This window comes from Salvelinus sp. IW2-2015, unplaced genomic scaffold (genome assembly GCF_002910315.2).
Source record: "Salvelinus sp. IW2-2015 unplaced genomic scaffold, ASM291031v2 Un_scaffold1598, whole genome shotgun sequence".
NCBI classification, from domain to species: domain Eukaryota; kingdom Metazoa; phylum Chordata; class Actinopteri; order Salmoniformes; family Salmonidae; genus Salvelinus; species Salvelinus sp. IW2-2015.
In genome coordinates, this window is record NW_019943021.1 from 17,984 (window position 1) to 31,367 (window position 13,384).

At 47.6% G+C, this 13,384-nt stretch overlaps 1 protein-coding gene across 1 annotated transcript in view; it reads left to right on the plus strand.

The window, feature by feature from the left end:
• Nucleotides 1-13,384, plus strand: part of amotl2a (angiomotin like 2a) — a 25,280-nt gene that overhangs the window by 10,478 nt on the left and 1,418 nt on the right. The window contains exons 5-11 of the mRNA XM_070439368.1: nucleotides 2,862-3,003; nucleotides 3,578-3,674; nucleotides 4,136-4,160; nucleotides 5,798-6,070; nucleotides 6,403-6,689; nucleotides 6,837-7,150; nucleotides 12,628-12,867. Coding sequence (XP_070295469.1) covers nucleotides 2,862-3,003; nucleotides 3,578-3,674; nucleotides 4,136-4,160; nucleotides 5,798-6,070; nucleotides 6,403-6,689; nucleotides 6,837-7,150; nucleotides 12,628-12,867 — 1,378 coding nt within the window. The remainder of the gene's footprint in view (nucleotides 1-2,861; nucleotides 3,004-3,577; nucleotides 3,675-4,135; nucleotides 4,161-5,797; nucleotides 6,071-6,402; nucleotides 6,690-6,836; nucleotides 7,151-12,627; nucleotides 12,868-13,384) is intronic.

Sequence of the window (13,384 nt, forward strand, 5' to 3'; positions counted from 1 at the left end):
CAGAAGACATGTTTACAGGTTATTTTAGTGACCAGAGACATGTTTTACAGTTTTTTAGTGACACAGACATGTTTACAGGTTATTTAGTATGACAGAACATGAACATGGTTTTAAGGCATTGTTATTTTATTGAGCAGAGAACATGTGTTACAGGTTGTTTTTAGTGACCAGAGACATGTTTACAGGTTATTTTAGTACAGAGACATGTTTACAGGTTTTATTTTTATGGTATTTTGTTACATGAGACTATGTTTACGGGGTTATTTTATTCTGAAGTCAGGTTTTTGTGACAGCAGACATTGTTACTTCAGGTTATTAGGTTTAAAGTGATCAGGACACATGGTTTACAGGTTATTTTAGTGAACAGAAGAGGGACATGCTGTTTACAGGGGTTCACTCTAAAATAATTCTACCTGTTGACAGAGACAGTGACATTGTTTACAGGTCTATTTTGGTAAAACATGTCTCTGTCACTATGACACAAGATAAAACCTGAGTTAACATAGCATTTTGATCCATGGTCTGTTTTGCACTAATTATATTATTTACCTGGTATGATTGATCCAATGTCATCCGTGTTCACTAAAAGATGACATAGATTTTACCAGGTAAACATGGTCCCTCTGGTTGCACTTAGAATAACCTGTTATTTGGTGGTAGTTGGAACCAGAGAACAATTGTTTTACATGCTCTTCTGATTTCTATCTTACCTCTTTAAATAACAATAGACCCATCCTGGTGTATATACCAACAATTGGGGTGTCTTTCCATGGGTTTTTATTTTAGCTGTTGTCCATACAGGCCTACCAATGTATAATATACAGCGTTATCTGTAAATTCATAGTTGACGTCCTGTTCTGCGATCCCAGGCTTTAAACATGAATTTAACCCTTCATTCGGTTAGTGTTTAAGATAGACCAGAAGATACATGCGGTTTACCAGTGCTCCTGGTATTTCATTCAAATAGATGACCATTACAGGCACATGCATTAAACATTACTAGTCCCTGTGGTTGTTCCTCCTAAAATTAACTGTAATACGCATCCTTCGTCCTGTGTTCTCCACTTATCATACCTTCATTCATAGCCTCCTCTTTATAACCCTCACTGCTACCTTGTCCCTACTGCTCTCTGCGTGGCTCCTTCACACCCACTAGCTTTACCTCTACCCTCCTGCTCCTCTATACGCGTCAACTGCTCCTGTCTCCTCTTGGATGGCCTTCCTCTACCCCACTTCCTCCCACGCGGCTTCCTTGCATCCTATCCCCGCTTCACCAGGCCATGCGCTCTTCACGAGGTGGCTACTACACTCCCTTCGCACTCCTCCAACCACCTGTGATCAGTCCTCTACCTCAGCCCTAGACTTGGCTCACACACATCCCACATACCCTACGCAAACTGCGCATCCCCTCTAACACACACACATGCTCCACCTACCATACCACCCAACAAAACACACACTACAGAACCATACACACACACACCAAACGGGTTCTACTACTCTCCTCCTAACCCCTCACCCACCCCTTGCTGTGGCCGCAACAGGGGCTCCTTACTGAGATCAAACCTATTTTAAGGGCTTTATTATAATCACTACATTATCGTTTTCTACCAACTACCCACTATTCTATTTTTGTCCACCTGAAACACCTTTACCTCCTTTACCTCCCATTTACCAAGGCCAGCTACCAGGCCTTCCTACATGCATCCAGGACTGTGCCCCTCGCTGACGTCCACGGATTTCATCACATGCCTGCTCCTCTACCTCCTTGCTCGGCTACTTAGGACCGACCCATAGACCCCCTGTTCTCTCTTTTGGACCCAACTCCTCTCGCCCCTATCCCTTCTCCAGTAACCCTCCTATCGTTCCCATGACTCCCTCCCCGACTAACAGTTCATGTCCTTCAGCTACTGCGTGCGCTGGCTCTCAACCATCTCCCTACACGAGATGCTCTCCTTCTGAGTCAAGGGCGCAAGGCTCCCTCCCCTACCTCGCCCCACCTGCATGCATCATACCTGTGACCTCCTTTCCCTGTCCCTCCTCTCTCATTCCCTCCTCAGGTGATCAACCCAATACTGATCCATCCTCCTTCCCATCGGTCTCCCAGGTCCACCCCTGCTTCCCCACCTTCCTGCGGTGGCGCTCCTTCCCCAGTAGGCCCTCCTTCCCTCCCGGCGCACTTTCGGCGCTCCCTACCTTTGCAGGCTCGGCTCCCACCTCCTTGCCCCTCAAAAACCTACCAGGTGTAGAACCTTAGCTGTTGGGGGAGGAGAAATCTGTATGGCACTGGCCATGTCGCGAGCTGTTATAAAGTTCCCTACTAACTGGGATTCCCCCGAACCGCTCGAGCTACCAATTGTAGAGACCCTCTTAGCTAGCTTCTCCTTGTCCTTAATCTTACACATCCAGGGTTCACTCGTCGTATGCGCGTCAGCATGGTCGTCTCCTATCATTGGCTTATGAGGATGGACCTCTCCTACTTCTTCGTCCCTATGCTCCTCTGTCCTAAGTCTTACTCGGGGTGCATATCAGGACTAAATCAGTCGAGATGGGTCTCTAGCCTCCTATCACGCTAGGAGTATACGTGAGCACAACGTCAACTTAACTCCTTTTCCTCCCCTTTCCCTCTTCCTTGTGTAGTATACTCCGTCCGCTGGCCACAAGTAGAGCATCCAGAAGATGTTCTGGAAGGTGACAGTGCCCATCTTTTGGCCTGTACTAGGGTCGTAGCAACTGATGGAATCATAATAAGGCCGTGGACCTCGCCATTTGGCCACACCCACTACCCTCAAAAAGCTTCCGCCCTTTGGACAAAGAGAAAGAACGCACGTCTGCCGATGCTTTCTAACCATGACCGGGAGGAAGTAGAGATCCAGAAGATATCTGAGGCCTACGAGACCCTGATGAAGGGCTCAGCCAAGAGAGAGACCCTGGAGAAAACCATGAGGAACAAACTGGAGTCAGAGATCAAGAGACTACACGACTTCAACAGAGACCTCAGAGGTAAGGCTACCAGCGGCTAGATGCTAATGCTAGCACAGCTAGTCATTGCAAATAATCAATCTGTTTTTTGATGGACTTACTTGCATAAATAAAAGTTAAATAAAGCAAAACTAAAAGACTGCAGTGGGCTAAATCAGAGTCACACAGAGTGTTTCTTTCTTAAACAAAAATCTACTTTGAAACAAGCGTACACACCTCACACACGTGGTTATGGGCTTAATAGAAGACACCTGTACCATGTCAGATATAGAGATGACATGTATTACATTTTGAGTTTGCATCCCAATATTACACTTTATATACACCACAGAAGACTGAAATATAACAAAATCGTTTGACATAGAAACACTGTATCTTCGGGGCAGGTTAAAATGATAATTTTTTAAAAGTTAATTAAAGATAAAATTATAAAAAACATTAATAACATTCCATCCATGAGGCCACTTGGTGATTTGACTGCAGGAAAGCTAGTAACCTACAGCAAGAGTCATTAGGGCTTTAAGTGTGGGTCTCCCCTTCCAACGAGTACAAATAGATCCTAATCGAGTTCCCTCCCTCTCTCTTCCACCTGTAGATCGTCTGGACACCGTTACCAAGCAGCAGGTCGTCAAGGAGGAGGAATCGGCAGACAAGAAACAGCAGGTCTTCACCAAACTCCTGGAACAAAGTAAGTAGAGATCAGATGCCAACATGTTGAGAGAGACATGAGGAAGCACTTCTTGTTACGTACTCTTTATAATCGGGGCGGCTGCGTAGCCTAGTGGCGTTGGACTAGTTAACCGAAAGGTTGCAAGATCAAATCCCCGAGCTGATGAGGTTAAAAAAAATCTGTCGTTCTGCCCCTGAACAAGGCAGTTAACCCACCGTTCCTAGACCAGTTAACCCACCGTTCCTAGACCAGTTAACCCACCGTTCCTAGACCAGTTAACCCACCGTTCCTAGACCAGTTAACCCACTGTTCCTAGACCAGTTAACCCACCGTTCCTAGACCAGTTAACCCACTGTTCCTAGACCAGTTAACCCACTGTTCCTAGACCGTCATCGTAAATAACAATTTGTTTTTAACTGACTTGCCTAGTTAAATAAAGGTAAAATAGAAAATAATCGCATGAGTAAGATTTTCTCTACAGAGAGAGCAGGGCACTGGACAAGAGAGAGTGTTTTCAGATCTGTTCGTAAGGGTTGTTTTTACAAATCACAGAGCGTTGTGAAAAACCCTGGCATTCTCTTGCAAGCACATAGTTCTCCTACACCGTGTCTGATATTTCTTCCACATGAATGTAGTCTGTGGTCTGAGGTCAGAGGGCAGGCAGGCTAGCGGGGTTTCCCCTGCTCTCAGGTCCTACCTCCCTCCCCGGCCTGCTAAACAGAGTCGGCCTTGGCACTTGAACCCCCAGCCATTATTCACATCCTTCCACAGTAAATGCGGCCTAGATTCCTGGAATTTATTCTGGTATGTCAGGCTGTTCCGTTCACTGGGAATGCCTCCCTCTGCTGCACAAGGCTGCATAGCTGTTGAGCTGCCGAGCTCCCTCACCTTCCTCACGGGCAACTAATGCAGGGCTTCCATTCCCCACTCACAACACACATAGATATGTCTCCATCTTTGGGCATTTCTTTACCTCCAGAATGTGACGTCAGGTTTACTCTCACATTTTCATCATCAGCCCTGGCAATAGTTGTTGTGGGAAAGCTTCACAACTATTATTTAGTGAACATGGTATTGTGTTAGAGAATGACGTTTAAATCAGCTTCAAGTGGTCCTTTGTCAGCAGTTATGGAACAGAATAACGTTCAGGTTGAACAGGCCTGTCTGTTGGTCTCCAGGAGCAATGGTTACCCTCTGAGGTAATCTTGATCCTATTTGGACTGTGAAGATGTCAGTTGGTGGGCCGGAAAAGGTGTTTACCTAAAAATTAATGGCGGTGCTTAGTTATTTGTAAGAAATACATTGCTTTTTCATTGTAAGCTCATTTAGTTGTGTGGCTGGCAGCCAAATCGCATTACACTTTGGTTGGCATCTGATGAAAATTAAGCTTTTTTTCCTGTCTGAATGTGTCGCACTAATGGATTTTTCTGTCAAGGGAAACTATAGTTGTCACCCTTGATCACTCTACTGAAGCAAAAAAAAACACACGTGACATTCAATATAAAACATGACCCCTGTCAATACAAGAGCTGGAATCCCCTACTCCCTCTTTCTCCCGTTGTGTAATTTTACAAACAAAAACACGACGTGATGGACTCAACTGTTCTGGGGGAACTGCGGTAAGCTTCATAATGTCTGAAGCAGCCCTTCCTGAACATATTCAACCAGACCCTCTCTCTCTCTCTCTCTCTCTCTCTCTCTCTCTCTCTCTCCGTCTCTCTCTGTCTCTCTCTGGCTGGCTCTGTCTCTCCGTATCTCTCTCTCTGTCTCTCTCCTCTCTCTCTCTTCTCTCTCTCTCTCTCCTCTCTCTCCTCTCTCTCTCTCTCTCTCTCTCCTCTCCTCTCTCTCTCTCCGTCTCTCTCTGTCTCTGTCTCTTCTCCGTATCTCTCTCTCTGTCTCTCTCCCTCTCTCTCTTCTCTCTCCTCTCTCTCTCTCTCTTCTCCGTTCCTCTTCTCTGTCTCTCTCTGGCTCTTGTCTCTCCGTATCTCTCTCTCTGTCTCTCTCTCTCTGTCTCTCTCTCTCTCTCTCTCTCTCTCTCTCTCTCCTCTCTCTCTCTCTCTCTCTCTCTCTCTCTCTCTCTCTCTCTCTCTCTCTCTCTCTGCCTCTGTCTCTGTCTCTTGTCTCTGTCTCTCTCTCTCTTCTCAGATGAGGACAGCACGGGAGGTGCAGCGTCTGCGTGGCTCCGGGGAGGAGTGGCTTCGGCGCCGGGAGGTTCTGGAGCTGGCCCTGGGGTCGGCACAGACCCGTAACTTGGCCCTGGAGGAGGAGCTTATGAGGAAGAGGGCGTACGTAGAGAAGGTTGAGCGGCTGCAGAGTGCCCTGGGCCAGCTACAGGCAGCCTGTGAGAAGAGAGAAGCCCTGGAACTGAGGCTGAGGACCAGGCTGGAGCAGGAGCTGAAGAGCCTCCGATCAGCACAGGTGAGCAGGAGAGGAGACACGTGGTGCAGGCTGTTCAATGTCGGTCCTGGAGGGCCTCTCCTCCTCTCCTTCTAATCAGGGACTTATTTAGACCTGGGACACCAGCTGGGTGCAATTAACTAGCAGGTAGAAACTAAAGCCTGAAGTGTTTTGGCCCTCCAGGACCAGAATTGAACAGCATTGGTATATAAAATGAAACCTTCTGATCCACCTTGACACGTAATATTTGACAACCCCTAAGTCTGTACAGTAAACATAGTCTTACAAAACAAAACAACTCCATGTTTGTTTAAAAAATATATATAAATATCCATTTCCTTCCATGGTGTCAGTCCCACAGCACAGCTAGCGGTCCTGGCTCCCTGCCSTCTGCTGTGAGCTCCATGGTGTCTGTACAGCAGCAGCTGGCTGAGAGAGAAGAGAGGATCCTGGCTCTGGAGGCTGACATCACACACTGGGAACAGAAGTACCTGGAGGAGAGCACCATGAGGCAGTTCGCTATGGACGCAGCCGCMACCGCCGCAGCTCAGAGAGACAGCAGCATCATCAAACACTCYCCCAACAACAGCTTCAACGACCACCTGCCCACCAGCCACAGACATCAGGAGATGGAGAACAGGTACAATTTCTGCTTTTAATAACTTCCTGCTCACTGAAGGCGAAACAGTAACGCCAGTTGGTCTGACCTAGGTTCAGATAGAACTCACAAGTAGATCAACATAGTGATCTGACTGACTTCATATGCAATCGTTGTGTGTGTGTGTAGGGTTCGAGCGCTACACTCCCAGCTCCTGGAGAAGGATGCAGTGATCAGGGTGTTACAGCAGCGGTCTGGACGGGAGCAGAACAGGCTAGAGCAGCAGGCCCTCCGTCCTGCCAGGTCCGTCCCCTCCATCAGCACCGAGCAGCATTACCTCCGTCCTGCCAGGTCCATCTCCTCCATCAGCAACGAGCAGCAGGCCCTCCGTCCAGCCAGGTCCGTCCCCTCCATCAGCACCGAGCAGCAGGACCTCCGTCCAGCCAGGTCCGTCCCCTCCATCAACACTGATGGCCCAGTGGAGCAACCCACCCGGGGGAAAGGTGAGAACTAGGGCCCGGGGTCACAAGTCAAACGCTAATAGTGGGTCCAAAATGGTACCCTATAGTGCTCTACTCGGGGCTCTAATTAGTGCTCTACCTAGTGCTCTAATTAAGGCTCTACTTGGGGCTCTACTTGGGGCTCTACCTAGGGCTCTACCTAGTGCTCTAATTAAGGCTCTACTTGGGGCTCTACTTGGGGCTCTACCTAGGGCTCTACCTAGTGCTCTATTTAGGGCTCTACTTGGGGCTCTAATTAGGGCTCTAATTAAGGCTCTACTTGGGGCTCTACTTGGGGCTCTACTTGGGGCTCTATTTGGGGCTCTAATTAAGGCTCTACTTGGGGCTCTATTTAGTGCTCTACTTAGTGCTCTACCTGGTGCTATAATTAGTGCTATAATTAGTGCTCTAATTAGGGCTCTACTTGGGGCTCTACCTGGGGCTCTACTTGGGGCTCTACTTGGGGCTCTAATTAGGGCTCTACTTAGGGCTCTGGTCAAAAGTTGTCTACTATGTAGGGACTATGGCAGTGGAGGCTCCCCCGAGGTGGAAGGGGAGGACCATCCTCCTCAGTGAATTTCTGAAATGTTTTAATTTTGAAACATTATAAAAGTTATCCTTTTTAGATAAAACTATACTAAATATATTCACGTCATCAAATAATTTATTAAAACACACTACAGGAGCCTCAGCAGCACTCTGTAGGGTAGCACCATGGTGTAGCCGGAGGACAGCTAGCTTCCGTCCTCCTCTGGGTACATTGACTTCAATACAAAACCTAGGAGGCTCATGGTTCTCACCCCCTTCTATAGACTTACAAGGTAATTATGACAACTTCCAGAGGACATCCTCCAACCTATCAGAGCTCTTGTAGAATGAACTGACATGTTGTCCACCCAATCAAAGGATCAGAGAATTAATCTAGTACTGAAAGCGTAAGCAACAGCTAGCTAGCACTGCAGTGCATAAAATATGGTGAGTAGATGACTGAAAGAGAGAGAAAGACAATAGTTAAACAATTTAGAAAATGTAATTTCTTCCAAAACTAATGAGAAGCAAGAGAGAGGGAGAGAGAGAACTAGCTATCATAGTGTATATTTTTTCACTTTCACTTACTTAGCTGGTGTGAAATGCAGCTAGCTAGGTTAGCCTACTCAAACACCCGGGTCAAACAGAGAGGGATTCTATGTTAGCTAGCTGGCTGTGTCTATCCAACACTGGTAACTCTTCCAAGTCAAGGTACGCTTTTAGTTTTATTAATGTATTGGCACCGGGGCCCGCCAGGGTAACTGCTAAACTGATTGCTGCTGACTACACTGTACTGCAGGATTGTAGCGGGTTTACTGACACGTTAATTCTAGTAACTATGTTGACTATGACTGACAAACGATCTAGGTTATGTCTAGCGGTTAGCAGTTATGATATGAAGGTTTGGCTTGGAATGTTTTTTTTTTGTTGCCTGTTCACAAGACAGCTGATCTGTTGTGCACTGTAATCCACAAGCGAGGGAAAAAGGTGATATGAGGAGAGAACGTAGATAGATGAGAGTAGGAATTATATATACAACGAGCTGTTTTTATGTGTCTGGTATGAAAGTGAACTGTGTTTGCGTGTGATCAGGGGTGTATTCGATGCGTAAGCAAACGTAACAAAACAGGGATAAATATACCTGAATTTGTCCAATAGAAACACTCGTTTGTGACTGTTGAACTAATGATTACATCCTAGATCAGCTAGATGCAGGCCAGAATGTGCAAGGTGGTATTGAATGTGTCGCCGTCTGTCACCTTGATTACTCAAAATTCATTCGACCGACGTTGTAAACTTTCATTCGTTGGCTAGGTTGTAGCAACCTTGTGATGGTTTAGGGGAAAATGTGAGTATCATGTAGTAGCCTAAACCTATCAATGTTACATTGAACTGGGTGATTGGAATATGAATGGACGGTCATTCAATATGCTGTAATAGAAATCCATGTCTCAATTACCTCAAGGATTAAAAATCCTTCTTTAACCTCCTCCCCTTCATCTACACCACGTGTCATCTCATTCCCCAAAGGGCCGAGCGTCTGCGGGTTTTCGCTCCATCCTTGTACATGAATGATGAATTAAGGGTCACTAATTAATAAATAACTCCCCTCACCTGGTTGTCTAGGTCTCAGTAAGGAACTCACCTGGTTGTCTAGGTCTCAGTAAGGAACTCCCCTCACCTGGTTGTCTAGGTCTCAGTAAGGAACTCCCCTCACCTGGTTGTCTAGGTCTCAGTAAGGAACTCCCCTCACCTGGTTGTCTAGTCTCCAGTAAGGAACTCCCTCACTCTGTTGTCTTAGGTCTCAGTAAGGTAACTACCTCACCTGGTTGTCTAGGTCTCAGTAAGGAACTCCCCAATCACTGGTTGTCTAGGTCTCAGTAAGGTACTCCCCCTCACCTGGTTGTCTAGGTCTCAGTAAGGAAATCCCTCCACCTGGTTGTCTAGGTCCTCAGTAAGGAACTCCCTCACCTGGTTGTCTAAAGGTCTCAGTAAGGAACTTCCTCACCTGGTTGTCCTAGGTCTCAGTAAGGAACTACCTCAACCTGGTTGTCTAGGTCTCAGTAAGGAACTCCCCACACATGGTTGTCTAAGTCCTCAGTAAGGACTCCCCTCACCTGGTTGTCTAGGTCTCAGTAAGGAACACCCTCACCTGGTTGTCTAGGTCTCAGTAAGGAACTCCTCTCATCTGGTTGTCTAGGTCTCAGTAAGGAACTCTCCTCACCTGGTTGCTAAGTCTCAGTAAGGAATCCCCTCACTCGGTTGTTCTAGGTCTCAGTAAGGTACTCTCCTCACCTGGTCGTCTAGGTCTCAGTAAGGAACTCTCCTCACCTGGTTGTCTAGGTTCTCAGTAAGGAACTCTCCTCACCTGGTCGTCTAGGTCTCAGTAAGGAACTCCCCTCACCTGGTTGTCTAGGTCTCAGTAAGGAACTCCCCTCACTGGTTGTCTAGGTCTCAGTAAGGAACTCCCTCACCTGGTTGTCTAGGTCTCAGTAAGGGAGGAACTCCCTCACCTGGTTGTCTAGGTCCAGTAAGGAAGCTCCCTCACCTGGTTGTCTAGGTCTCTCAGTAAGGAACTCTCCTCACCTGGTCGTCTAGGTCTCAGTAAGGAACTCCCCTCACCTGGTTGTCTAGGTCTCAGTAAGGAACTCCCCTCACCTGGTTGTCTAGGTCCTCAGTAAGAACTCTCCTCACCTGGTCGTCTAGGTCTCAGTAAGGAACTCCCCTCACCTGGTTGTCTAGGTCTCAGTAAGGAACTCTCCTCACCTGGTCGTCTAGGTCCTCAGTAAGGAACTCCCTCACCTGGCGTCTTAGGTCTCAGTAAGGAACTCCTCACCTGGTGTCTAGTCTCAGTAAGGAACTCTCCTACCTGGTCGTCTAGGTCCTCAGTAAGGAACTCCCTCACCTGGTCGTCTAGGTCTCAGTAAGGAAACTCCCCCTCCAACCTGGTTGTCTAGGTCACAGTAAGGAATCCTCACCTGGTCGTCTAAGGTCTCAGTAAGGAATCTCCTCACCTGGTCGTCTAGGTCTCAGTAAGGAACTCACTCTCATCTGTCGTCTAGGTCTCAGTAAGAACTCCCTCACATGGTTGTCTAAGTCTCCGTAAGGACTCCCCCACCTGGTTCTAGGTCTCAGTCAAGGAACTCACCTGGTCGTCTAGGTCTCAGTAAGAACACTCCTCACCTGCGTTAGTCTATGGTTCTCAGAGGAACTCTCCCTCACCTGGTCGTCTAGGCTGTCAGTAAGAACTCCCCTCACCTGGTTGTCTAGGTTCTCGTAAGGAACTCCCCTCACCTGGTTGTCTAGGTCTCAGTAAGGAACTCCCATCACCTGGTTTCTAGGTCTTCAGGAAGGAACTCCCCCTCACCTGGTCGTCTAGGTCACAGTAAGGAACCACCCTACTGGTTGTCTAGGTCTCAGTAAAGGAACTCTCCCACCTGGTCGTCTTGGTCTCAGTAGGAACTCCACTCACCTGGTTTCTAGGTCTCAGTAAGGAATACTCCTCACTCCCTGGTTGTCTAGGTCTCAGTAAGTGAACTCTCCTCACCTGGTTGTCTAGGTCTCGATAAGCGAATCCTCCTCACCTGGTGTCTAGGTCTCAGTAAGGAACTCCCCTCACCTGGTGTCTAGGTCTCAGTAAGGAACTCCCTCACCTGGTTGTCCTAGGTCTCAGTAAGGAACTCTCCTCACCTGGTTGTCTAGGTTCAGTAAGGAACTCCCTCACCTGGTTGTCTTAGGTCTCAGTAAGCTCCCTCACCTGGTTGTCTAGGTCTCAGTAAAGGACTCCCCTCACCTGGTTGTCTAGGTTCAGTAAGGAACTCCCTCTGGTTGTCTAGGTCTCAGTAAGGAATCCCCTCACCTGGTCGTCTAGGTCTCAGTAAGGAACTCCTACCTGGGTCTGTCTAGTTCCTCAGTAAGGAACTCACCTCGTTGTCTAGGTCTCAGTAAGGACTCACCTGGTCGTCTAGTCTCAGTAAGGAACTCCCTGGTCGTCTAGGTCTCAGTAAGGAACTCCCTACCTGGTCGTCTAGGTCTCAGTAAGAACTCACCCTGTCGTCTAGTCTCAGTAAGGAACTCACCCTGGTCGTCTAGGTCTCAGTAAGGAACTCACCTGGTCGTCTAGGTCTCAGTAAGGAACTCCCCTGGTCGTCTAGGTCTCAGTAAGGAACTCACCTGGTCGTCTAGGTCTCAGTAAGGAACTCACCTGGTCGTCTAGGTCTCAGTAAGGAACTCACCTGGTCGTCTAGGTCTTAATTAAAATAGAAAAACCAAAACCCCGCAGACACTCGGCCCTCCGTGGAATGAGTTTGACATCCTTCATCTACACTGATTGAAGTGGATTTAACAAGTGACATCAATAAGGGATCATAGCTTTCACCTGGATTCACCTGGTCAGTCTATGTCATGAAAAGAGCAGGTGTTCTTAATGTCTTGTACACTCAGTGTAGCTCCTCCCTGAAGAATCTGTCGAATTATGACATCGCTGTCTTCTTCTTTTGAGTGTTCTGGGGGGGAGGGGTCACAGGTCATAACGCCTGGAGGAATGTCAGATCTTAAACAGCCCATGTTATTATCTCAAGAGACAACTGGCGGCTGTTAATTGCGTAGTGTCGCCAGGCAGAATGTTACACTTCTTAAAATAACTGCTGTTGGGGAAAGATCCCGGTGAGGGACCTTCCTCAAGTAGATGATACCATTTTTCTGTAATAATCTCCCCACTCCGAGATAGCCGCTCTAGGATAGATGTGGCAGGGAAGCTGACAGAGTAGATGTTTGAGTGTGCGTGCGTACTTGGTTGATCCGGTAATTAACCGTCTTTCTCTTGTTGTCTGTGATCCAGTCATTAAACCAACTTCCTCTTGTTGTCTGTGATCCAGTCATTAAACCAACTTCCTCTTGTTGTCTGTGATCCAGTCATTACACCAACTTCCTCTTGTTGTCTGTGCTTGTAGGGTGGAGCCTCTCTGATGACCAGACGGTTGCTGCAATGTCTCCTCTCTCCCTGCCACCCCACCAACACCCCTGCGCCCCATTGGCCCTGCCCGCCCTGTTGTTCCTGTCCGAGCCCCAGAGCAGGGACTGCAGCACCCAGTGTGACCGTGATGTCCTAGCCCAGGAGACGGATCTTACCGTGGATCCCACCAGCATGCTAGCACCTGCTGAGTCTTCCTCGACCTCGACACCTGCCTCCGGTGTGTAGCCTACTCTCTCCTATTCTGAAAATGTTTGTTGTGTGTGTGTAGAAACAGTATACCGGGACCCAAAAATGAGCGCGGACATCTATTTCAGTCACATACAATACAGAGAAAATGACATGTATAGTGGAATTACAACGGAACACAGGCTTTACACGATGATGCAATAATAAAAGTCCCTTTTTTATCTGTGCTGGTTGAAGTGTAACCAGAACCCAGGGTCACAGCAGACAGTCTGCATCCCATATGGCACCCTTCCAGGCTCAGAGAGGGGAAGTAGTGGACTTATTCATTCATACCAGCCAGAGTTACAGCATGTGTCTGTGTGTGTTGGCTAGAGTCACGGTTTAGTCAAGGCTGGTAGTTTCCCAAGTAGCGGACATTACGGCTTGTCTTGTCTTGTCAAACATCACGGCTTGATTGTCTTGTCAAACATTACGGCTTGATTGTCTTGTCAAACATTACAGCTTGATTGACTTGTCAAACATTACGGCTTGATTGTCTTGTCAAACAT